A 24,736-nucleotide genomic window follows, 5' to 3' on the forward strand; every position below is an offset into this window, starting at 1 on the left:
CCAGGAGCAAACACTGGCGAAGTTAACTTTCGATGCGAAGAGCAGGAAACTAAGCTGGGCGAACATCAACAGTGTAAGGGAACTAATCGTTGCTAGCAAGATGGTGACGTGCAAGTCTGAGGCGTCGAGCTCGTTTACTCTCATCGACGACAAAGTCTTGTGAGCTCGACCATCTGGATAGGTGAGTGTGTGGCTTCAACAGACCTTCCTACTGCTCCACGTTTCGCGAGTCCATTTTATCAATGAAATAAGGTCAAAAAAACAGTTCAAAAGCACTTGGATCGGTTCAAAGCAAAATTTTCTGATTTCTTTTTGCGATCAAATTGCCTTTCAAGCAGGATATTTCGAAACTGATTATTTTTGTGCCTGAATCTATTTATTGCCCTTTATTCGGCACAGCCAGTCTTTACACGACTTCAACTTATTAGCAAAATGTCCCCTTCACCTTGTATCGTCAACCAGGAGTCGAGGTTTATTTCCATCTACACTGTCAGGCCTCGGACTAAACTGACCGGCACATTTTTGACTCAAAAATCGACGGTTTAATTTCGCTCGACCGGAAGAAAAAATATGCCGGTCAGAAGAAAAATATGTGCCCGCCGGGAGAGAGTGGAAATCTGCCGCCCGGCACATTTTTGCCCGGCACATTTTTTTTCCTCCGGCACATTTTTTTATTACTCGTCGTTCGGGATTTATTTTGCCCCGTCTGGAATTTTTGAACTTGGACGCGCTGAACGCGCTGAAAAAAGCGCTGGGAGCACGTACAAGTTCAAAAATCGCTGTAAAAATGATCAAATATGGCCAATATGCTTGAATAATCAGGGTATCTCCGATATCTCATCAAAAAATGTGCCGCTCAGTTTTGTTCGAGGGTCGAATGGGAGTGCTTCAAAAAAACGGCAGATTTCCAAAATGTGCCGGTCAGTTTAGTCCGCCTCAACATTTTAGACGTCTATCGCTAATTCGAGAACGTTGATTTTAGCGCTCCTTACACAAATAAAAGTAACAATCACCTGGCATCGTCAACCAAGAGTCGAGGTTATTTCTTCCATTGTCAACACTTTTGACATCTAAGCAAACCTTCGTTGTTAACTAGAGCTCGCTAGCATCACTTAGCATCACATCTAAGCTAGCATCACGTATCAGACCAGGGCGCGACTTTACGTGGACGCGGTAAGCATGGCGAAGCCGCGCAGACGCGATGTCACGGGCAAAGAAAACAACTCGACGAGTTATGAGCCGTCATAAGTGCGATTTGCGCGTTCGTGTTCTTCTTCCTTTCGCCCTCGCGGGGACAGATTTTCGGGCCTGTCGGCTCAGTTAAAACGTTATGCACATACCATGTCCACTGCACACGGCGTTGCGCGGCTCTCCGCGTGTAGGCGCGGCGCTGGGGAGCAACTGAACGCGCGCCAATTCGAGCAAAAAAAGGCCTGTTCGGCGAAGCACATGCAAAGCGAATTTATATGATTAACTCTTTGCGTCGACTGTGGGCGTACTGATACCACAGGCAATAAGTACGCTATAGTCTATTAAAAACTTTCACCACCTTCGTAAGTGCAAACACTTATTCCCGTATTCTGGATTTCCGCTTAGTAGTACGTTAGGAGTAGTAGTAATAGTAGTAGTAGTATGTAGTAGTAGTATGAGTCCCGTATCTCCGGGGTGTCCACAGCTGCCTGAAATCCAGAATACCAAGAAAGGTGTTCTGTGAAAATTGACTCCCAAGAAATAAATCCTGTACCTCTAGCGCTCCAAGCATACGCCGGCAAGCAATACGCCGACGAATTAACAAGGTAAATGCCGTTGGCCGGTCGATCTTTCTTTACAGCACGCCGCGCTAATATCCTTCTGAGCGATCGTTATGTGGATAGGCGTGCCCCGGCTAGCACCACGATTAGCACTGCGCCTGGGAAATTCTGCGGGGCGGCGCGCCCCGTTTCCGGCGGAACGTTTCAAAGCCGTTGCCAAGATCCCGTTGCAGGGCAGCGGGGGAACGTACCAACTTGCCGGAATATCTCCTCAGGTATGTCAACGCCGCCTGCTTATTTCCCCGGCCCTGTAGAAGATTTGGAAGAGAGTCTCGAACCCGCGGTGGTGGAGTGCCTCGAGTTCGTTGTTAAACGTGAGGCTAGCTTGAATGGGTGCTCATCCAGGCCAACTGTCATCGAAACCATGGATGATGACTCGTTTGACATGGAAGAGAGTATGAGTGAGTTCGTAAAGGCAAATAGATCTGGAATTGGCGTATACAAGAATGCTTCGGGTTGCATGTGTGAGGACGTGTTCTGCACAGATCCAGGACTGAACCAGAACCTCATCAGCAACGAGGGTAGTGCAACAATTTCGAGGTTCTTCGACCAGGACGAGTGGGAACGACATCGAAACGTCGGGAGGTACTGGAGGCATCTTTTTAGCGCTCACAAGAGCACCGTGTTTCTAAGGGTGCTCGAGCCCGTCCTCATGATGTCCACAGCAGCAGCACTGGTCGCAGCGTGGAATACCTTCATGACCACTGTGTATGGACTCCCGGCGCTGTGCATAGTTCCCCTCGCTCACCAGCTGACAGGTGGCGTGGTGTCTCTCAGTCTTGTGTTTCGTACGAACAACGCGAATAGACGAGTTATCGACGCCAGACAGCTGTTGAGTAAGCTGAGCAAGTGCACCAGGGACATGACACGCGTAAGCCAATACATCCCAAACGAGGGAGACTGCAGGATAGAAACATTACGGCACCTGCGCGCTTTTCCCTACGCGCTTGAGTCTCACGTCAGAAAGGGCCGAACTCGTCAGAATCCGAAAGATCCGACCTCATTTAGGGTTGACCCTATGCCTTGCATGGCTAGAGCACTCGGCAAGAGAAGGGCAAGGAGGTTCATGTTTTATGAAAACATCCCAGCACAGGTTCTTATGGATATGACACAGATACTGCAGCGCGCTCTGATGAAGGGCATGAGCACGCAAATGCATGCTCAAGCGGAGATTATTGTTAAAGAGCTCAGCGCCGTGCTCGCAGAGAGCGAGAAAATCCTTTATACTCCCATCCCGATCTCGTTTACTCGCCACACTAGCCGCATACTCACAATGTGGCTTTTCACTTTACCACTCTCTCTCTGGCTGCCACTAGGTTGGTGCATGGTCCCCGCAGTATTTTTAATAAGTTGGGTAATGCTTGGCGTTGATGAGATAGGCATTGAGATTGAGGAACCTTTCTGCATCCTGCCAGTACGACCACTGTGTGACATGTGTGACAGAGAGATCGTTGGAACTATGGCGCAGGCATTGCAAGCGCAAGATTACCAACCGGCAAGGAAGAAAGTGTGAAAGAGGCACGGAAATACTGGGAAGCGCGAATCTTCTAGTGCCTGGTACCTGGTGATGTTTTGCTATACTTGCATGACAAGTGTTGCACAGCTGTGAACATAACGCACTTCTGTGGTACCTTCGAACGAAGGTACGAAGGTTCCTCCGAAGGTGCGACGGTCCCATCAACGCACCTTTCACAATGGTCCCTGGCCGTGGTTTCTTTTGAGCGATGATATGCTGAAGCTTAGTATCAGTGTAGAAAGCCAGAATCGTATAGGGGTCAGTGATAATACTTGTGCTCGGGCTGTTAAGATGGAAGTGAACTTGAAACTTGATCTCGCAGGCTTCGGAAGATCAATAAATATTTGTATTACACAACTTCACATTATCTCTTGAACTTCCACATCTCGTAAAGAGTAGAATAGCATCAGCGGTGATTCACGCAAGAAGAAAATAACGTGAATTGGAATAGTGATACGCCCGTGTAGCAATTCCGACATTTATTGTACCACCTCCTTCAAATGAGGTAGGTGTCAGACGAGCTGGGGGGCCGCGTGATGACAAAGCTACCCAACCTCAGAACGAAAGCGGCTGGAAGTTCTGGAAGATTGTTGCATGAGCAGGATCGGCGAGGTGTGCCTTGAGATTTGCGACTGGTCCGGTACCCGTGACATCGTGTTGAATGAAGCAGCCCATAGCAGCAACCATGGCAAGCCTTCCGTTGGCGATCTCCTTCGTGCGCAAGGTCTTCTCCTCCTCAGCACTTTTTGCCATTCCCATGGGGTTGAAAAGACCACCGCCTGGGTAACCGACATCAGTCCCGGTACATTTTCGGCTCTCGTCATATGGATCGGCATGCACAGAGCCAGGGTTCTTCATATCTTGCCAGCGGCGCACTTCTGCCCAATTCATCAAAAACATTTGCACAACAAACAAGGTGTTAGCGTCAGCTATGTAACCATCATAAAACGGTGCATCCGCCCAGTTGGGAAGTGGACCGTCCACTAAGGGATTGCCGAATATTTCCGGAGCAGCCATGCCTGCGACACCGAGCATCGCCCAGCGAGCGTGCATGAGCTCAGCCTGTTGATACCACGCCAGAGCAGCCTTGTCCTCGCCTGCAAGATGGACGGGAAGAAACTTTATTACGAAAGAACTCTCAAGCTTTATTTGGAACTATGAGTACTCGTTGCTTTCTCATAGAGAGGACGTAAAGGTAACGGTATTGCATGTCATGTTCTTACCAAGACCAAGCGGGTCAAAGCCGTAATCGCCAGGCATGGTGCCGTCAAGGTGCTTAGGGGGGGTGGAACCGGGGAAATAGTTGGGGCGAACCGCAGCTGCTACGGTGCGTACAGACGATCGTGCAGAACGACACCCTAGGCTTCGATGCCGATGGGCACGGATCATCAACCTGCTAAACGTGAGCGCGGCAAGTTTCAGATGGCATGTTTCCGGTCGCTCTTATCGGAAGACGTCAAGGAAAAAGATCCGAGAAAAAATTGGTCGAACCTTGCGACCTAGACGACGAGAGAACTGAATAACCTGGGGGTAGAGGAGGTCACTATCTCGCCACTTACCCGGTTCGAAAGGTTTGCTGTGAAACGATCGCAGTCATGTTGCGTTTCGTGTGCTTTGGTTAGGTCGATAGATGTCCCGGGTGGAACAGCTTGTGTTTTTCGAAGTGTCGACCCAGCTGCTAAGGCCAATCAAATCGATGCTTGATCACACGAAAGGGTTTTGATTCGCCGAGAAAATCCCAAAATCTATCTTGGCTACTCTCCTCGTGGTTCGTCCTCGAGACATGTTCCCGTGCATATTGATTCGTGACTGAAAGCCATGAATAAGAAATATTTCATGAACCGGTATTTTGCTGTATTGGAAAATGAATCTTCGGTGGATCAGTAAAACCCTTAAAAATCGATTTGCTCATATATATAAATATTACCTTCGTACCTTCAATATTGAACACCAGCCACTCGCGAGCGAGGGGGGTGTTTGGTCTGCACAATTTATCCTCGATAAAAAGCTTTTCCGATTGGTGCGGATCAATCCGAAGGTATATTCATTATTCCATAACCTCCCTCGGAGGGTCGCTCACCTCGTTCGTTCGTGCACAGTGGGATATATTATTAGAGAGTGAATAATTATAATTATGATATTAGACTAATAATAAATAATCTTAGCTATTAGTCTATCTACCTTCGTATTTATATACCTTCGTAATAATAGTGTATAAATTATAAGCTTCTTCGTGGTTTTAAGTTATTATTAGCCAGATTGGAAAAGTCTCACGCTGTTTGCTCTTTGCGCAACATGCATGTGTGGGTAATGAAAGTTACGATGCGAACACCGGTCGGTTGCAAATACACACACGCGCTTCGCGCCAAACATTTAGCGTCGCGCGTGTTGCTTTCCCTATGGCGCCCATAGTGGACGGCGAGCGCGCTGGGCGGCTTGCTAATATGATGTTCGGCGCCAAACATGGGGGACATCATCATCAGGAGGTGCGCATCAACGTTGTCGAGTTCACGTCGTCAGATATTGCGTTGCAGCTGAACTAGTAGACTTTGACCGCGACTCAAGAACAGACGGTTTAATTTACATGGCAGCGAATCCAATACTTAGACCGTCCTCGTCATCAGTCCCATCTTTCTTTGATCGGATAAAAGAGGATAGCTTTTCCCGTTTCACTCCGGACGTACTCCACAGGAGGGTGCCCGTCAAAGACCCTGTTGTGAGCTGAGCATTTCTCTTCCGTGCGTTTCGGAGCGGCCCTCTAGCTTGAGCAGAAGTGAGTTGCCCAGCTGTTTTTATAGACGAGTTCGCCCGGGCAAGTTTTCGGTTAAGTCCTCAACGACGCTCCGCTCTCCGGGTGCATCCGTATAGCTTTCGTAGAAAGCCGGAATGTTTGAGAAGGCCGAGTGCGTTGGACCGAAATAAACAAATTTTCCATGGTTTAGGACACCCATGACGGTTTCTCGCGTATACATCATGCTCAAGCTCACGCTCACTACCCTTTCTCAATCTCCGTGAAGCCCTGCAGCCACTAGATCAGGTCGGGGACTCTAGAGATGCAAGCGCTGAGCGCTGCTGCCTCGCGAAGCGCGTTCGCTCCGCGAACGTCTACTTCCACGAAAACTAGGCGAAAACAGGTCTTCTTCGCAAGAGGTAAATAGGTGACTACGCTTTCTCGGCGCATTTCCCCTTCTTACTCTTCGAGTTTTATCGGGTACTACTTATCTGCCACCGCTTGACCGGCCTTTCTCTGCTATCGCTAAAAACCCCAACAAGATAAAATGTTCTTCTTGCCCAAATTTAATACCTGCGGTTGTTTGAGTCTGTTTTTCGGTCGCCGTTTAAACAAACGATGATAGGTTCTCTGGATTCCTCATCCACGACCGCCACTTCACATTATCCGTTTTTGACATTTCAATCGTTTTCCAACTCGAAGAGAGTGCAGGGAAAACATCAAGTGCTCCTCTCTCGCCCTCATTCAATGCTTTCATTCCGGCACCTGGCAATCAGACAGTTTACCGAGTGTTTCACAAATCAAAGCCACTTCATACCGATATTTGTACACGTGCGGCGATATCTGCCCCTGCGGATACGAGTGCAGATGCGACTTCCACTGAATCCCTGGCCCGCTATGTCGCTGCCCATGGAGGCAAGCGGGTTATTCGGAAAGTTCTTATAGCAAATAATGGGATGGCTGCTACCAAAGCGATAATTTCCATGCGTCGATGGGCATATAATGAAATCGGCGATGAAAATGCTATCGAATTCCTGGTCATGGCGACGCCAGAAGATCTGAAGGCTAATGCTGAGTTTATTCGGTTTGCCGACGATTTTGTAGAGGTGCCAGGTGGATCCAACAAGAACAACTATGCAAATGTTGATCTGATAGTGGACATAGCTGAGCGCGAGGGTATTGATGCTGTTTGGCCTGGTTGGGGGCACGCATCCGAAAACCCCAAGCTCCCAACTGCACTGAAAGAACGCGGCATCCAGTTTATCGGTCCCACCGCACCTGTGATGTCAGTTCTCGGCGACAAAATTGCTGCAAACATTCTTGCGCAAACAGCCAAGGTGCCTTCCATCCCATGGTCTGGAGACGGTCTCGAGGCTGATCTCACTGAGGAGGGCACAATACCCGTAGACATCTTCAACAAAGCTATGGTTACAACGATTGATGAGTGTCTCGAATCTGCGAATCGAATTGGCTATCCCGTCATGCTGAAAGCATCTGAAGGTGGTGGAGGTAAGGGCATCCGCATGAGTGCCAACGACGACGAACTGCGCGTAAATTTTGAAATGGTCAAAGCAGAGGTGCCGGGATCGCCTATGTTCATGATGCAGCTTTGCACTCAAGCAAGGCACCTCGAGGTCCAAATCGTCGGTGATGAATATGGAAACGCAGTTGCTCTCAACGGCCGTGACTGCTCCACACAGCGCCGCTTTCAGAAGATATTCGAGGAAGGGCCGCCATCCATAGCTGATCCGCAAGTATTCCGTGAAATGGAAAAAGCCGCGCAACGTCTTACGCGCAACATAGGATATATCGGCGCTGGCACTGTAGAGTATCTGTACAATGCTGAGACGCATGACTATTTTTTCCTTGAGCTTAACCCACGCCTCCAGGTGGAGCACCCTGTCACTGAAGGAATCACTGGGGTCAACCTCCCGGCAACTCAGCTACAAGTTGCAATGGGGATTCCGTTGAATCGGATTCCAGACATAAGAAAGTTTTACGGTCTGAAACCAGATGCAGACACGCCCATCGATTTCATGGAAGAAGACTACGTTCTGCCTGACTGTCACTTGATCGCTGCTCGAATCACAGCTGAAAACCCCGATGAGGGGTTTAAACCCACTTCAGGAGGTGAGTACCCTCAAAACCAGAGAACCAGCATCACAGAGTTGATCGCTAACAAACACTCGCATTAAAATTGCGAAATATAACTCTTCCTGCGCCAAACTGAACACCGTCCCACAATATCGCTCGGTTTCACAGGCATTGAACGCGTCTCATTTCAGTCCACGCCAAGCGTTTGGGGATATTTTTCCGTTGGTGCCAACGGTGGTGTACATGAATTCGCGGATTCACAATTTGGTCACATTTTTGCCGTTGGCGTGACTCGTGAAGATGCTCGCAAATCCCTCGTGCTTGCTCTTAAAGGTATGGTAGTCCGAGGAGAGATTCGCACAGCTGTCGAGTACCTCGTGCAGCTGCTCGAAACCGATGACTTCAAGGCAAATGCAATCGACACGAGCTGGCTCGACGGCATTATCAAAGCAAAGTCCATCGCCATGAAGGAGGATCCTCACACGATCGTGGCATCTGCTGTGATTTATCGAGCCTTTCAGATGGTAAAATCAGAAGAAGCAGCCTTCAAGGAATTCTGGCAAAAAGGCCAGACCGCAACACAAGGGATTGCTAGACTCACACAATTTCCTATGGACATCACTTATCAGGAAGTGAAGTACTCCTTCATGGTCCAACGACGGGGTCCTGACTCTCTTGTCCTTTCTCTTCGAGGAGAGGATTTGATCAACGCGCGCATACGCGAGCGCTCGGACGGCGTACTTCTTGGAATCTGGGGAGGTCAGACCCATGAGATTGATGGACTCGAAGAGCCTCTTGGGCTGCGTATGGTGTTGGACGGTCAAACGTGGTTATTGCCCAATCAATTCGATCCATCAGAGCTTCGGACTGATGTCACGGGCAAACTGATTCGTTTTTTGCAGGATGACGGGTGTGAGGTGATCGCCGGAAAACCCTATGCTGAAGTAGAAGCAATGAAGATGGTGATGCCTTTGATCGCAACAGAAAGCGGGACAATATCTCACGCCAAATCTGGAGGTGCTGTAATTGAGGCCGGAGATCTACTCGGAACTCTCCAGTTGAAGGACCCAAACAAGGTTAAAAAGATCTCTCCTTTCGGAGGAAAGTTTCGGATCAGCTCAGATGAAGGGTCGGATGCACCATCTCCATCTGAGGCTCTTGAAGATGCGATCACAGCCACAAATCTTGTTCTCGATGGTTATGTGTTACCTGTTGACGAAACTGTGAATAACCTCCTTGAAAGGCTTTGTGATCCCACGCTTCCTGATGTAGATGGTGGTCGCTGGCAGCGAGCATGCTCAGTTCTGAATGGAATTGTTGACCGTTACCTCGCAGTGGAGTGTATTTTTGCTGGAAAGAAGGTGGACGCCGTGATGCGCGACCAGATACGGATTAATGCTGGGGAGCTTGATAATCTTCTGAAGATTGTTCTCGCTCATGCTCGGATCAATCAAAGAACGCAGATGGTCATCAGCCTTTTAAAACAGGCACCAACTTTACCGCAGCGTATCATGGGCGGTCCAATCGGCTGGGCAGATGACCATGCGCCTATATCTGATGAATTTCGAGCATCTATTGAGCGACTTTCCAATCTTCGAGGAACTGATTATGGCGAACTTGCTCTCACGGCCTCGAATATTTTGCTGGAAAAGCGGTTACCTTCGATTGACAAACGCCTATCTGAGCTCAAAAGTATTCTGTCAGGCGGAGTTGGCTTGGACCGCGCATGGGGAACAGCTGAGGCAGGAGACCTCAAGAGTCTGATAGAATCTCCCACGCTTGCCGTCGATCTATTGCCCTCATTGTTTGTTGATTCTGATGCCGACGTCGCTGATGCAGCTCTTGAAGTGTATACGAAACGTGTATACCGTGCACACAATGTTATTTCCACTGATATTGTTCGCGTCGATGGCTTGGACTCGATGAATTTTAAGTTTCAGTTCAACACCTACCCTGAAGAATCTCCACTCCGTTTCGGTGTAATGGTCGTCACTTCAACTCTTGAGACCGCCAAATTGCAGATGGTCGCCATCCTTGACCGACTCGCCGATCACATCGGTGATGCATCCAAGGACACTCCAATTCATGTCCTGCATATAGCTCTCAGTAATCAAGCGGATGATGGATCACTTGCGGATCGTTGTGCCGCCGTTCTGAGCGAATTTCGTGGACGGATGGCTGAACTCGGCGTAAAGTTCGTTAACGTCATCAGTTATGTTCCCCCGAACCTTCCGCACTACTACACATTCACGGCAGCGAGCGGTTATCAGGAAGATCCACTCTACCGTGGCGAGCGACCCACTGTAGCACATCTACTGGAACTCGCCCGCCTTGAGAACTACAACCTGACGCGACTCCCAACAGTGAATAGAGATCTTCACGTTTATGTGGGGGAATCTAAACAAGGATTTGGGAAGCGAGGACTTCAAAAGCATATGCTGCTCCGCAGAATCAGTCATTCCCGCGATGCAGCAGACGGCGGCATTGAACGTGTCCTTGGAAAAGCCGTTGAAGCCCTTGACCTCGCCAGCCTCGATCCCCGTACGAAGGGGACCAGCTCTGGAAGAATTTATATCAACTTTCTTCCTTTACAAACGAGCAGCCCTTTCGATGCATGCGTGAGTGCATTGAAAACGAAAGTCTTAGAATTTATCAGCCGAAATTCAACGGAGCTCCTGGCACAACAGGTCGACGAAATCGAAATTCGATTCCGCATTGCTGAGAACCCAGGATCTCCGGTGCAGGTCCCTGTGCGCATTATGGCAACGTCAATGTCAGGTCAATGGCTTAAGGTGGACGTATATCGTGAATATCTCGATCCTCAAACAGGCAAGGCGACACAATTCTGCATGCTTGGTGCGGATGGTGCCGAAGAGGCATGCTTTTTGGAGCCTTACCCGATGCCGGGTACACTGCAGCAGAAACGATCCATCGCTCGCGCTATTGGAACAACATACATATATGACTTTCTCGGGCTTATAGAAAAAGCATTGGTTCTCGAGTGGCGCCAATTTGTCGCCACACGTGGTGCTGGCGATGTGCCGGTTGACATGTTCCGCGCAGAAGAGTTGGTACTGAGCCAAGATGATGGAAGCTTAAGCAAGGCCGAAGCGAGCCGTATCGCTGGCTCGAATGATATTGGGATGGTCGCATGGCAGTGTTACATGAAGACTCCTGAATATCCAGATGGGCGTGAAATAGTCTTGGTTGGAAACGATTGCACATTCATGTCTGGATCATTCGGCGTCAAGGAAGATGATTTCTATTTTGCTGTCTCACAATATGCGCGACAACGAGGCCTTCCCCGTGTTTACATCGCATCAAACTCAGGTGCTCGCATCGGTCTCGTGGAAGAACTTAAGCCTTACTTCAGGGTGGCATGGATCGACGCCTCTAACCCATCCCTAGGTTTTAAGTACCTATATTTATCGCCAGATGACTATGCCGCGTTCCCCTCGGGCACTGTGAATGCTTCTGAGGTCATTGACGATGGGGAAACGCGCATGAAGCTTGATGACATAATCGGACAAATCCATGGCATAGGCGTTGAGAACCTCCGCGGCTCAGGAATGATTGCCGGGGAACAGTCTGCTGCGTATGCAGATGCTTTCACGTTATCCTATATCACGGGGCGCTCTGTTGGAATTGGTGCATACCTATGTCGACTTGGTCAAAGGAATATTCAAATGACGAATGGTCCTCTGATCCTGACGGGATATCTTGCTCTTAATAAACTTCTTGGTCGCGAGGTGTACACTTCTCAAGATCAACTTGGTGGCCCACAGGTGATGATGCCAAACGGTGTGAGTCACATGCAAGTAGATGATGACCAAGAGGGTGTCAGAGAAATATTGAGATGGCTTTCTTATGTCCCGAGTACTTGTTTTACGCGGTCGCCGGCACTTCCATCAGTTGACCCAGTCACCCGAAAAATTGAGTTCAAGCCTACTAAGACTCCTTATGACCCTCGGCACATGATTTCCGGTACCGAAGCCGTCGACGGGTCTTGGGTAGGTGGCTTTTTCGACAGGGGTTCATGGACAGAAACCATGGCTGAATGGGGAAAGTCAGTTGTATGCGGCAGAGCAAGGCTCGGCGGAATTCCCATGGGAGTCATTGCAGTTGAGACCCGCCTCATGGAGCAACGCATTCCAGCTGACCCTGCGAATCCTGAATCACGCGAAACTGTGCTCGCGCAGGCAGGACAGGTGTGGTTTCCAGACTCTGCTTACAAGACTGCAACCGCAATCAGGGATTTCAACAATGCGGAAAACTTGCCCTTGATAATTTTCGCGAATTGGCGTGGCTTTTCAGGTGGGACACGGGATATGTACGGTGAGATCCTTAAGTTCGGAGCCATGATCGTGGACGAGCTAAGAGTATATCGACACCCAGTATTCGTCTATATCCCGCCAAATGGAGAGCTTCGCGGTGGCGCTTGGGTTGTGGTTGATCCCACGATAAACGAAGAGCGCATGGAGATGTATGCAGATGAGGAGAGTCGGGGTGGTATTCTTGAGCCGCCTGGGATCTGTGAAGTGAAATTCCGTGACAAGGACCAAAAAGCTGCCATGCATCGTTTGGATCCTGTGCTTCTCGAGCTTGATCAAGAACCTGAGACAAATCAGGCAGAAATTGCAGCCCGCGAGGCTCAGTTGTTGCCGATGTACACTCAAGTCGCACACGAATTCGCTGACTTACACGACCGAAGTGGCCGTATGTTGGCCAAAGGAGTCATTCGAGACGTTGTCAAATGGGAGGACGCTCGAAAATACTTTTTTGACCGGCTTCAACGGCGACTGACGACTGACGAACTCAGCACAGAAACCAATGCCAACCGCATGGTTCTTGAAGATCGACTTCTGTCCATGACACTTCAGGCTGGTGTTGATTGGAATGATGACGCAGCTGTTACAAAGTGGCTTACAGAAAACGCAGAAGTGGTCAAGGAGGAAGCAATGTCGATTGGTCGTGATTCCATAATCGAAGATGCCATTCAAAACCTTAAACAGCTTGATCAGAGTGCGTTGCTGCGTGTTTTGGAAAAAATTTCACAAGGGAGAACCAAGTGACGAAAACGAATGCATTAACACCAACTTACTAGCAACCTTTTCTTAAAATTTTCATTGCATCCAATTTTTTTTTTTGTGTTCACTTAAATAGTTGTGCACGAAGACAAAAAGAAACGAGGTGTACCATCTAATTAGCACATTATGACGAAACCTTGCAGATGGCTACATCTACCCCGGCCTCGTACAAAGCAGACAACCACGCTTGCTGCCGTTCGGTCAAATGATCGTTACTACTTTTTACCTCGACAAACTTTACTTCTGCAGATGAATTTGTTGTCTTTCTCCACAAGATAAGATCAGGAGCTCCAATACTCCAAACTCTGTAGTCCAACATCAATAACTTCATCATATAATGGATAGCCATGCCGCCGATTCCATCCAGAATATCGCAAAGGTCCTCGATCCTCAGCAGATGCCAGAAAATACCAGAAATTTTCCTTCCGAAATGTGCCGACCATGATCTGATGATGATAGTCCTGGAGTCACCTCTTCGGATCGACGCCAGACGTTGATTTATGGCAGAAAGCCTAACCGAAGTGAAGTTAGCAGTGTACATGTCAAAAGGTGTTGATTGGAAAGGTGAACGAAATGCACCAACGACAGGCATGAATATAACATCTGCAAAGAGGAGCGAAAATAACATTGTCCAGAAACGAGACTCGACATGCACACCCCGCCAATTTCCACAGTCATCACCGGCATAATGTAAGAGAGCGAGATCCTCCACCGTCAAAGAAACACGACCCATTCCAACTCTGAGTGAAGCATATCGTTTCTTTTCTTTGGCATTCGCATTCAAAGCACGAGCACAAATATTGTCTACTCGAAGAACCGTTTCTACATCGACAAATAACGACTCGGGAAGTTGTGAAGTGTGATTGCATAGCCGTGCAAGCCGTCTAACGCGTTGTTGCAGAACTGGTCCGACTCCATAATGCAGCAACGGATTTCTAAGCACGCTGAGGTTAACTTCTAAAGCGTCTCTAATCCTGGCATGTATTCTGCTCAAGTTTGAGCTTGTGTGCACCAGCCATAAACTTTGGTTTTTAGGATGAAAAACACTGAGTATACTTTTTACAAGAACAACAGTTGCGTTTTCGTAATACCCGTGTTTCTCAAGGAGACACATGTACGTCACTATTGCATTCACAATATGAAAAGACGTCGAACAGACAACTTTTTTGATGAAGTCTTGATGCCCGGCTGAGAAAAAATGTGGAAGAAAATCATGGCTCAAAATTCTAAAAACTGTAGAACTATCTCCTGCTTCACTAGCCAAATCAAGAGCGGTACTTTTTTCACAGAGAGCAGCAAAAGCTGCAAAAGCTGGAGCCGAGGTGCAGACTGAGTTTACACATGTGGTCATTATTACTTTCTGCTTCCCATTTGAGCTGATATCAAATGCTGGTGCAGGGCATGTTGATGCCAAGGTTTCCATGGGCATGTCAAATAAAGTGAAACGTGTTGCCCGGATGTCTTCGATCATAAGCCAATCTATCCCACTTCGTTGCAAGAACAGGAAAAGAAGAACGGTGCGAAGAGTGCGTTTCAAAGAGGACGCAACTCCAATAATATCTGCGATCCCATTAAGCTCGATGTCTGCCCCTTTTCCTCCTTTTATCTTGTATAAGATCTTTGTGGAAGAACAATGACCAAATCGTGCCCCACCATCTGTGGACGCATGAGTGATCATATCGATCATGCTTCCCCTCGAACTTGGTAAGTTATTTCGCACATAATCAGCAAACTGGGTCAGTTCATCCCGTGCCAACGATTCACATATTGCTTTGATATCAGCAGTCGTATAGTGTCTCGACACACAACAACTGCTGAAAGCAAGGCCACGATCAATCAATTCATCGACGGCAGACTGGATTTTTGGACTTTCGAAGTACATTTTAATGGATGATATTCTGGTCCGGGGAGTTCTGCGCTGCAGAAGACGAACAGCAAGATATTTTGCAGCCCTTGAGCTTTCAGAGAATTCATTTAGAATAAGTTGTTCATGTGCAGAGAATAGATCTAAACCTTGATCAGATGCATTTTTGGCGAATCTAATGCCAGTAACTAGCCGGCTGATAAGCATATCTTTTGCAGCTCGTTTGCGCTGCTGAGCGAGAGCTGCTGCAGCACACAACTCTGGGTATATTATCGACAAAAGATCTTTAAGGTTTTCACAGCAACGTGGCTCAGCATATATTTCCACTGACTTTTGTTGACTGGATTCATCGTATCGTGCATCGAAGCAGGATTGAAATGAGCATGCATTATTGGGCTTTTCAAGACCGACGCAACGATCTACGACTCCAATCCCTTTCACTGAGATGAGACCAGCTTCAATCACCGGCGCAATATACAGGCTAACTTGCCTTGGCAAAAGACCGACGAATATTGCTCCTACTACAACTTTGTCATCGGCATAAGCACGCAACTGTGCATCAACAGAAATTTCAGAACGTTGAAAGCTCCTACCGAGGGAAAAACGCGCGCCACAGACAAGCTCGGAGTTCGTTTCTCCAGCACATAGGCCTGCATCAAATCGAAGGACCGGTGTAATTCGTGTGGTTTGCTGGATGATCCAATTGTTCAGGTTAAAAATGTTAGATAGTCGCAACAAACCAGATGTACACGGCGACACATCTCTTGCACATGCAACCCACCATATTTGCGCGCGCACACCATATTGGACGCCTGTGGAAGGTACCCTCAGGGAAAGAGAGTCGATGAACATCCGACCGGGCCCTTTCAGTCAAGAAGCAGTTGACTTGAGGGTATCGACGGCGCTGCTTCTTTCCGCGCGAATGTTTGGTCGCCGCTGAAATGAAGGCGTGGTGCACGACGCCTTCATCGGTTTGAGGAGTTCTTGCGGCGGAAACTCTGCAGCCCTTGCTTGCAGTACTTGTACCTTCGGCCACTGGATGGCAAATACCTTCGTTCGTATGGATACCTTTGTTCATTCGTACGCAGGCACCTTCGAAGTAATAAGGTATAGAATATGTAATACCCTCGAAGGTAAATAGAAAAAACTACGAAGGTATAGAGATACCTTCGTATAGCCACAAAAAGTCTGTAGTTTTCGTAGCCCGAGATCGTATGGGTGCCATCTTTCCTTATGGCGCCCAGTGAGGACGGCGAGCGCGCTAGACAACTGGCAAATACGCTACTCAGCGCCAAAGATGGAGGACGCCATCATCACGAGCGCGCATCGTCGTCAGATACGATGTTGCGCCTTAGCTACGACAATATCATGGTTTTACGAGTTAATAGACCGTCAACTCGCCAATGAAACCGTAGCTCAGGCTTATGAAAAGTGACACTGCTGCTGGTTGAAATAATTCAGAATACTTGTACGAGTCAACGATATAGGGAATATGGTATACCTTAAAAGTTCTGGTACCAACAGGTACAAACTGCTGACAATCGGATGGTCCGTGCCTCGGTAAACATTTCACCTTCGTTCGTTCCTGGGTTCCAGACAACCATCTGAAGAAAGAGTGGCATCATGCCATGGCGTCAACAGCTCGGTTGCACGAGCAAGATCCTTCGGTCCCCTTAATGTCGTCTTGAAAATTACGTCTCGAGACGCGGCGCTCGTGGTTATTTCGGAGGCGGTTGAAATATCCCCTTTGGTCCTTTCGAAACAGCCCGCAGTTACTTGTTTCGCTGAGCTTTGCCAGGTCCTCTACTAACATAGAGAACAAATGCTGCGAACTGACCTCTCTTCAGGAACGTTTGGTGGCGTTCGCTTTCCGTTATTCGTGTTCCTTGTACTTCTGGCAGTCGGCAAAACTCTCGCTCTGCTAATTTATGGCTCAGGATTCTATTTAACGCGAATGCAGCTTCTCAACGCAAACACGTGCGATTTTCAGCGCAACGCTTCACAAGAGTTCCGATACAATCAAGCTCTGACTCCATATGACCTTTCACCAGGCGATGCGGAGTGCTGGACTGAAACTAGGGTTGACAAAGTTGTCTTGATGATCATCGATGGCGCTCGCTTTGACTTCGCAGCTGCTTCTTTCAACAGCAAAGAAAACGTGTGGTCCGGAAATTCGCCTTTGAGTTCAATTGCAGAGACTGTACAGAAGTACCCAGAAACAACTGAGTTGTACCGCTTTGTAGCCGATCCACCGACCACAACGCAACAACGTCTCAAAAGTATTTTGACAGGTGGTCTACCTACATTTTTGGAAATAAGCAAGAGTTTCGGCGCTGCCAAACTCGTAGAAGACAACCTCATATCACAAGCAGCGGCGGCTGGTCGTCGAATATCTTTTTCTGGAGATGACACCTGGCTTGAACTTTTTCACCACGTCCACTTCGCCGCAAGTGTCGATGCGCATCCATCCTTCAACGTGCGGGATCTTGATAGCGTTGATCAAGGAGTAAGGCGGCATCTTCTGACAGCGCTTGATAATCCTGACGACTGGGATATTCTAATAGGTCATTTTCTTGGTGTTGATCATGCGGGGCATACATATGGAGTGGAGAGTCAGGCAATGATAAAAAAGTTGCAGGAAAACGATGCAGACATAAAAGCAATTTCGTCGGCAATGCGTGCAGACTCAGCGTTTGATAATGCACTGCTTATTGTCATGGGGGATCACGGAATGACACTTCATGGCGATCATGGTGGTGGTACATCTGCAGAAACTGACTCTTTTCTTCTTATCCATCAACCTCGCGCATCGTCCCTGCAGGAAGTAACACAACACAAGAATAGCTCGAAGGCACTCAGCAACCTAGATTTGAAAACGATGTCCCAGATCGATTTTGCACCAACGCTTTCGACTATTCTAGACATACCAATTCCATATGGTAGTCTTGGTGCCATTCAGAGGAGATTCTTGGAAGTAGCAAGTACCCTTGATCCTCGCAAAGAAACACATGCTTTACACATGAATAATCAAGTTATCGAGGAATGGTATCTTCGCGCTCTGAGGGGTGCGACGATGCAGGTCTGGCGTTATTTGAATGCATACGTAATCGAGGCAGGGAATCCTTTCTCTGTTGACGACTGGTCCAGGTTGCAGGACCTTTACAATTCGTCACAGAGCTTAACAGCATCAGATGGTGATCGCGTGCAGATGTTGGAAGGATTTCTGTCCATCGCAGCAGAAACGTCGCGAGAACGATGGATTCAATTTAGCATCAGGAAAATGGCCGTAGGTGTTGTTCTCCTCATATGCTTACTGGCAATTTGTGCCATGTCAAAATTATTATTCCTTTGCGAAGATGCTGTGGTTGATGCGCGTTGGAAATCAATCTTAAGTCGAATCAACGCTATACACAACATGTTTGAGAGTCGAGCGGTTCACATGGAAATGATATTTCTTCTGATCGTCGCTGGTTTAATATCTGGATATCGAGTCTCAAACAGTTTTATCACTGCCGAGGCCGATGTGGCTCATTTTATAGTGGCTTCATTTGCACTGTTCTTCAGTGTTTTCCGAATCTCATTCTTACGCCGAGCTCTGAGGTCTCAGATAAGGTCTGACGCAGCGCTACAATCAGGCCTCGGCGCAGCACTACTAACATGCAACACGGGCTGTCAATTACTCGGCGCCACGTGGCTGAAGCATGCTGACCACGGCGCCTCGAGGCATGTTTTACCAATGACCTTATCGTTCCTTTCGAGGACTATAATATTCTGTGCACATGGAGCACTGCCATGGATTTGCCACCGAGCCATGATTCAGGGAAACGCAAATGGTCAACGAGCATGTATTACTTTGGCTTCGGCATCACTTGGCTTGCTCACGTTCAAGCATGGAACTTGTTTTTCCGTCCTATTGCGCCTTGTAGGTGTTGGGACTCTTGGTCCATCCGTGTCACCTGAGCTTTTTCTGCCTTGGGTAACGTATATCGCATCGTCTATTGCTTTCATCGTGCCAGTCGGCTTTGGCAAAAGAAGCTTGAATCGGTATAAGATTCAGATCGATACACATGGTACTATGTGGTCGCTACTAAGCATATTTGTACTCTCATTCGGGGAGCGCGGTTCGTTATGGGGCGTGCTCTCAATTACGCAATCTGCCGCCGTATTGTACTCCAGCTCACCGGGGTCAGCTGCTGTCAACTATTATAATTTTAGGGAGATGACTCTCGCGCTCACATGGCACGTGCTTGCTTTGCAGTGTTTCTTTGCAGGGGGGCATCACTGCACATTTGATAGTTTACATCTCACGTGTGCGTTCATCGGGCTCAATAACTTTCATTTCGTCATCATGGGAATCCTACTCTCTTCAAACACTTGGTCTGGGGAAGCATTGATTTCTGGACAAATTCCCACGGTCGTTGTCTCGTGCTTGAACTCACGAAGGGTTGATGAAGAACACCTCACAAAGGTTCTTCGGAACGCACTCTCTCGTTTTGTGTTATCATATGCTGTTTGCCGACTGGTCACAATTGTTGTAATATCAGGGTTTGTGGGTGCTGAGCGCGGCCACCTGATGGTTTGGGCCGTGTTCGCCCCAAAATTCGCTTTTGACGCAGCTGGCCAATTATTCGGAGATGCATGGCTCATTTTTGGTGTACTCATATGTGTCAGACATCTGCATACTGAATAAGGCATAAGGTTTTTGCCGCCAAGGGGGAAAGACCTTTTCCTAATTCCGAAGCCTCCACACACCGTCAGTGTTTGTGCCGGAATCGAAACGTTTGCTGACAAATTTTGCATCTGAACAATCGAGCTTGTCGCTGCAAAAACTCGGCGCTGAGCCAAAAACTTACAACGATGAACTGGTTTCATGAATACTCTTAACTTGAATTTAGGAATGCCAGCGTGAAAAAACGCTATGAAGCTACCTTCATACCTCACTAACTTATAGACGACGACCTCTGCGCCCTCCCTTCTTGCGGGTGCTATCAGTGGGAACCGGAGTAACATCCTCGATGCGACCGATCTTGAGGCCTGAGCGGGACAACGCGCGCAGAGCTGACTGACCACCGGGTCCAGGGCTTTTGGTTTTGTTCCCACCTGTCGCGCGCATCTTGATATGAAGGGCAGTAAGCCCGAGCTCCTGACGTGCAAGGAAAATCAGGAACTCGATTCAGAACGTACACGGTTGATATTAGAGTGGCTGTAAGGTGGTTTCCGTGAGGCGGAATCCTACAGGGATCAGTCGCCGCACCTTGCAACGGACAGCGACGTCTTGAGCGGCAAGCATCGCGGCATACGGGGACGCCTCATCGCGGTCAGCCTTCACCTTCATTCCGCCTGCAAGAAAATACGGAAAAGTAAGAGAAGGACCAGATATCTCGCCGCAGTAGAAGTCTTACCGGTCACGCGTACGATCGTCTCCTTCCCGGAAAGATCGGTGACATGCTGAGTTGTGCGAACGAAGTCGGAATGGGATTAGGTTTAGCCAACAGGGTGAGAGGTATTTTAGGGTTTGCCGCAAACTCGCCCACACGATGAAACGACATGGAAAGGTTCCGCACCACGAAGGTATCATTGAAGGAGGCGAAGATGTGCGCAACTCCAAAGACATGCTCGCCCTCGCGAGGGTTAGGAAGCCAGGGTTTTTTCTCTTCCGCCGCCGGCACTCCTTTTTCCTCGTCGGCCTAAGAAAGTAGTGCAGAAGGTCAAGGTTAAGTCAGTACCCCATGGAAATCTATCAAACAGAGGAGACCCGGTTTCTCGTGTCATGCTGCCTGCCTTCCTCGAATGCTTACCATGGATAGATGCGTATTGAATCGCTTTGCAAGGCGTTGCGCCGGTCGGAAATGTTTGGCGATCCGGGATTTCCGTTTGTCAAAAAGTTTTGCCCGTGTTTCCTTATTATTAATATGTTGTTATTATTGTCCACGCACGATTATTATTGTCCACGCACGATCCTTATTAATTAACCCTTAATTACATTACACTTTATTTAATTACTACCTTCGTACCTTCGTACCTTCGTACCTTCGAAGGTACCTTCGTTCGTAGTCTACGTAAGTGTTACCTTCGAGGGTATCCATACCTTCGTTCGTTCGAAGGTAGTCTACGAGTACATTTGGAGCTAAAGGTACCATTGATTTTTTTTTGATCTTGACGGATAGTGGTATCATGTTTTATGGCGCCAAAGGTACGTTCCGGTACTTATTACTGCTGCTTAGCTACTACGAATACGAAGGTGCTTCTAAGGACACTTACGAAGGTACTAGAGATCATGATAGGTACTAGGCTGAGATAGCTTGGGGGGGCAGTCTGGATGAAATCCAGAGCCATCGAAGGTAACATTCGCTCGCGGCACACGACACACCTGTTCTCGCCGGCGCGGCGCTTCGACGCCGGACTCTCTCGCGAAGGCGGGACGCCTAGAAACACCGGGCGGTGATTGTCTCGGGACCCATGCCTGCTTCCGCGTGAGTATCGGTCTTGTTTTCGCGCTTGCTGGTGACACGTGCGCGCGGTGCGAGCTCCGATCCCGCGGGAGCAAACCGATGATCGCAAGGGCGCGCGCGGCGGCTATGAACCGCCTTGTAGGGGCTTCTGGTCGATGGGATCAATATGCGTGCATGTCTTGCCGGGTGTCGGCGGCGGATACCGGCGACAACCGGCGTGACTCGAGCCCGCCCGAATCGCAGTTTTTCTTGCGTTCCCACCCCGCGCCACCTGTCACCAGTAAGCGCGCGAACATGGGCGACACTCACGCAGAAGCAGCCGCGGGCCCCGAGCCAATGACCAACCGATGGTTCTACGCGTCATGCCCATGGAGAGCGTTGCGCGAGCGCACTCTGCTCAGCTGTATTGAACCCGGGCTTCTTCATTCTTTTGTCGTTTTTGTCTATTACGTGAACTCTCCCGCTGTCAAAGCCAACTTTCCTTTGCAGGACGAATACACGCTCACGCTTTGCGATAGGTTCACCGTGAATCTCGCAAGGATCTCTCCAACGAATCATAATGTCATACAGCTGAAAAGATCTCTCCGACTTTCGAAGTTCGTCATAACCCTGGAGTGATGCTCCCATATGTCAATACTGTGAACTTGCCCGGCTATGTTGGGTGCGTGTGTGTGCTCATCCAGTCTAACAATTTGCTGGCAACGGCCTTCGGAAAGTATTCAAGGAATGCCCTAGCCTGAAAGTGTTCCTCTGACCGGAGGCAGAGCTCTCAAGACACCACTCATATGGTCAAAAAGCACGTAGATCTTGACCAGTCTTGTCCACGGCTGAAAGGTGAATCTCGGCATTCTTGTCAAGTGGGCAGCGTGTTATGCCAACATAAAGTGTGATTGAAGCGCACGATTTCTTTTCAAAACAAATAAGAACAACCTAGTTCGCGTGAAACAGTACTCTGTTAAGGACTTGAATCATGGCTTCAACCGCTGGGTTTTGCAGCTTGGAACATCTACACCTTTTGGACATGTTGTCAGGTATGGCATGCCGAACTTGCGATGGCGCCAAACGTGGACGAACTACGCATCCTCTTCGTCATCTTTCTTGGCTGGTTTGGGATTATCCTCATCTTCGTCTGGATCTGTTCCGGGTTCACCTGGGCTTTTCTTTCTTTCCTCCTCCTCCTCCTCTTCATCGGGCATTTCTGGATCAGCGGGCATTGGATTTGGCATCGGTTGCTTCGGCTCTTTCAGATCGGGAAAGATATCGGGTCGACGACTTGGAACGGCCCTTACGTACTCCTGTGAACGCACGAAAACAAAAGTAAGAGCTGAACACACTTCACCAGTTGGAGCACTTTGAAAAGGTGCCTTGGCAGCGAACCTCCGGAAAGTCTAGCGCGGACCCTTCTTCTTCAGTATCAGGTTGCGGGCCTAAGACGATGGAGGCACCATCAGATGACTTTTTGACGTGCCGGCGACAAAGGACAAGCTGAACTTCCATAGCCGCAAAGTGGCTGGAGCTACAAGACGCGCCGCTTTCGCATCGTAACTTGATGGCGGCGGGTTGGGTAGCAGAGATATGACCGCCATCTGGCTTCAGGCATGCGTTGCGCTTCGGCCGGAAGGGTACGGCCTTCATGTAATGCCCCGTCGTGTATGACATAATTTGTTGATTCACGACCGAAGCGGAGTTGGGTACTCTGGCGTCGGTAAACTCTTATCCGAATACCCCTGACAAAGCCACCAGTTCTACCAGTACGGGCCTTTTTTTGGTTCAGTGCCTTGATTGGTACGAAGGTAAAAGCCTTATAGAATACGTTAACGTTGTTATTACGAGTAATTTGTCCTCTAACTCTTATTTAAAATAAATAATTTAACTCTATCTGCTGATGATTTCAGTAATAATATAAAAAACTCTCCAGGGGGCGAGTGTTGTGGTGGTGGGGTTTTTCAAACACTGATTTTGGGGTTCGACCCCAGGTGGATCGGCGTAGCCTACGACGACGAGGGCTCGTTCTCAACGGTCATGTTTTCTCTGAAGACCTGACAAGAAGACGTTACTATGGCGCGCGAGCATGTGTGGAGCGAACGCCTCGAGCAGACTCTCGGACTCACGATTACCTACGACAGGACTGCACAGAGTGACAAGAATAATACAAATTTAAGTCAAATTTAATTAATAACCGTCTTAACTACAAATAAACGTCGACTGAATATCTCCGCGAGTGTGCGTGTTCGTTCTCCTATGAGCAAATACAAATGATTTTCGAAAAGGCCGATTCATTAAATAATTACGTCACCCCTGTCCTTAATATGATATCATCTATTAGATCTTATGCATGATTCGAATAGACCTCTTTCCCTATCGTTGACTTTCGGTCGGCAGGGGAATTACCATACGATCACCGGTCGGTTGCAAATATTGATACGCGCTCCGCGCCAAACATTTTGGGTCGCGCGTGTTTTTTTTTTCCATGGGCGCCTAGTCAGGCGACGCAAACTCGTCAACACCAATGCGCGCTCCTGACGATGTCGTCCTCCATCTTTGGCGCCGAACGGCGTATTCGTGAGCCGCTCACCGCGCTCGCCGTCCTGACTGGGCCTAACTAGGCGCCATAGGGAAAAACACACGCGACCCTGTTTAGTATTTGTCCATACGGTTTGGGGTTTGTATGGGCTTTTAGTTCCGATGGAGCATCCGTCCAAATTCTCATCGATGTGTATTAGTCGACTGAGTCAACGAGTCAACGAAATCGACGGGTCAACGATATAGCAGGTAAAGTGGTCTATTTCAAGTCGATTATCTATATTCAAGTCGATTATTATCTATTCGAGTCGATTATTAAGCATATGAACGAACGAACGAAGTAAAAGAAATAAAGCAAAGTAAATATTTATAAAAATACATGAAGATAATACTGTAAGTACCTTCGTATCTATTATTAGGATGTGAAACTTTTTTATCGATAAATGATAACCATACATATATCCATATCATATATATGAACAAAAGCACCTTATCATTAATGATATGGGTAAACGTATAGTAGAGATATAAAATACGACACAGGTATTTTGTTATATCTATCGTAGCGCTCATGTTCTTACTCAAATATTATACATGTAAGCGGGTTATCGTTATTGAATCAAGTTATGAAAAAAGTGTCACATCCTACTCTTACCTG

The 24,736-nt window shown here is 48.2% G+C and overlaps 8 protein-coding genes across 8 annotated transcripts; 4 read left to right on the forward strand and 4 right to left on the reverse strand.

The window, feature by feature from the left end:
- The first annotated feature begins 1,773 nt into the window (after positions 1-1,773).
- On the forward strand, positions 1,774-3,682 carry MICPUN_54949 (hypothetical protein). Its single transcript, XM_002507047.1, has one exon. It carries the CDS (start codon positions 1,801-1,803, stop codon positions 3,322-3,324), a length of 1,524 nt encoding a protein of 507 aa, XP_002507093.1. The 5' UTR covers positions 1,774-1,800; the 3' UTR covers positions 3,325-3,682.
- LHCA2 (chlorophyll a/b-binding protein, chloroplast precursor) lies at positions 3,627-4,976 on the reverse strand. Its single transcript, XM_002507443.1, has 3 exons — positions 4,887-4,976; positions 4,551-4,720; positions 3,627-4,424 (listed from the first exon to the last, which is right to left on the reverse strand). The coding sequence occupies exons 1-3, from the start codon at positions 4,922-4,924 to the stop codon at positions 3,883-3,885; spliced, it is 750 nt and encodes a 249-aa protein (XP_002507489.1). The 5' UTR covers positions 4,925-4,976; the 3' UTR covers positions 3,627-3,882.
- A 1,404-nt stretch (positions 4,977-6,380) lies between these two features.
- Positions 6,381-13,371, forward strand: MICPUN_113382 (acetyl-coa carboxylase; the record flags this gene model as incomplete). Its single annotated transcript, XM_002507048.1, has 3 exons — positions 6,381-6,477; positions 6,770-8,188; positions 8,321-13,371. 3 exons carry the CDS (start codon positions 6,381-6,383, stop codon positions 13,222-13,224), a joined length of 6,420 nt encoding a protein of 2,139 aa, XP_002507094.1. The 3' UTR covers positions 13,225-13,371.
- On the reverse strand, positions 13,364-15,955 carry MICPUN_113925 (hypothetical protein; the record flags this gene model as incomplete). Its single annotated transcript, XM_002507444.1, has 1 exon — positions 13,364-15,955. The coding sequence occupies one exon, from the start codon at positions 15,953-15,955 to the stop codon at positions 13,364-13,366; it is 2,592 nt and encodes an 863-aa protein (XP_002507490.1).
- Positions 15,956-16,925: 970 nt separating this feature from the next.
- PIGO (glycosylphosphatidylinositol ethanolamine phosphate transferase) lies at positions 16,926-19,793 on the forward strand (the record flags this gene model as incomplete). Its single annotated transcript, XM_002507049.1, has 1 exon — positions 16,926-19,793. One exon carries the CDS (start codon positions 16,926-16,928, stop codon positions 19,791-19,793), a length of 2,868 nt encoding a protein of 955 aa, XP_002507095.1.
- Positions 19,794-19,972: 179 nt separating this feature from the next.
- Positions 19,973-20,991, reverse strand: RPS14 (ribosomal protein S14). Its single transcript, XM_002507445.1, has 5 exons — positions 20,902-20,991; positions 20,668-20,790; positions 20,506-20,551; positions 20,358-20,443; positions 19,973-20,246 (listed from the first exon to the last, which is right to left on the reverse strand). The coding sequence occupies exons 1-5, from the start codon at positions 20,902-20,904 to the stop codon at positions 20,049-20,051; spliced, it is 456 nt and encodes a 151-aa protein (XP_002507491.1). The 5' UTR covers positions 20,905-20,991; the 3' UTR covers positions 19,973-20,048.
- Positions 20,992-21,681: 690 nt separating this feature from the next.
- Positions 21,682-22,173, forward strand: MICPUN_54955 (predicted protein; the record flags this gene model as incomplete). The annotated part of the gene is made up of 1 exon (XM_002507050.1): positions 21,682-22,173. The coding sequence occupies one exon, from the start codon at positions 21,682-21,684 to the stop codon at positions 22,171-22,173; it is 492 nt and encodes a 163-aa protein (XP_002507096.1).
- A 50-nt stretch (positions 22,174-22,223) lies between these two features.
- MICPUN_54956 (hypothetical protein) lies at positions 22,224-23,403 on the reverse strand. Its single transcript, XM_002507446.1, has 2 exons — positions 22,933-23,403; positions 22,224-22,850 (listed from the first exon to the last, which is right to left on the reverse strand). Exons 1-2 carry the CDS (start codon positions 23,212-23,214, stop codon positions 22,629-22,631), a joined length of 504 nt encoding a protein of 167 aa, XP_002507492.1. The 5' UTR covers positions 23,215-23,403; the 3' UTR covers positions 22,224-22,628.
- Positions 23,404-24,736: the final 1,333 nt, after the last annotated feature.

The sequence above is a fragment of the Micromonas commoda genome, chromosome 1, assembly GCF_000090985.2.
Source record: "Micromonas commoda chromosome 1, complete sequence".
In the NCBI taxonomy this organism is placed as follows: Eukaryota; Viridiplantae; Chlorophyta; class Mamiellophyceae; order Mamiellales; family Mamiellaceae; genus Micromonas; species Micromonas commoda.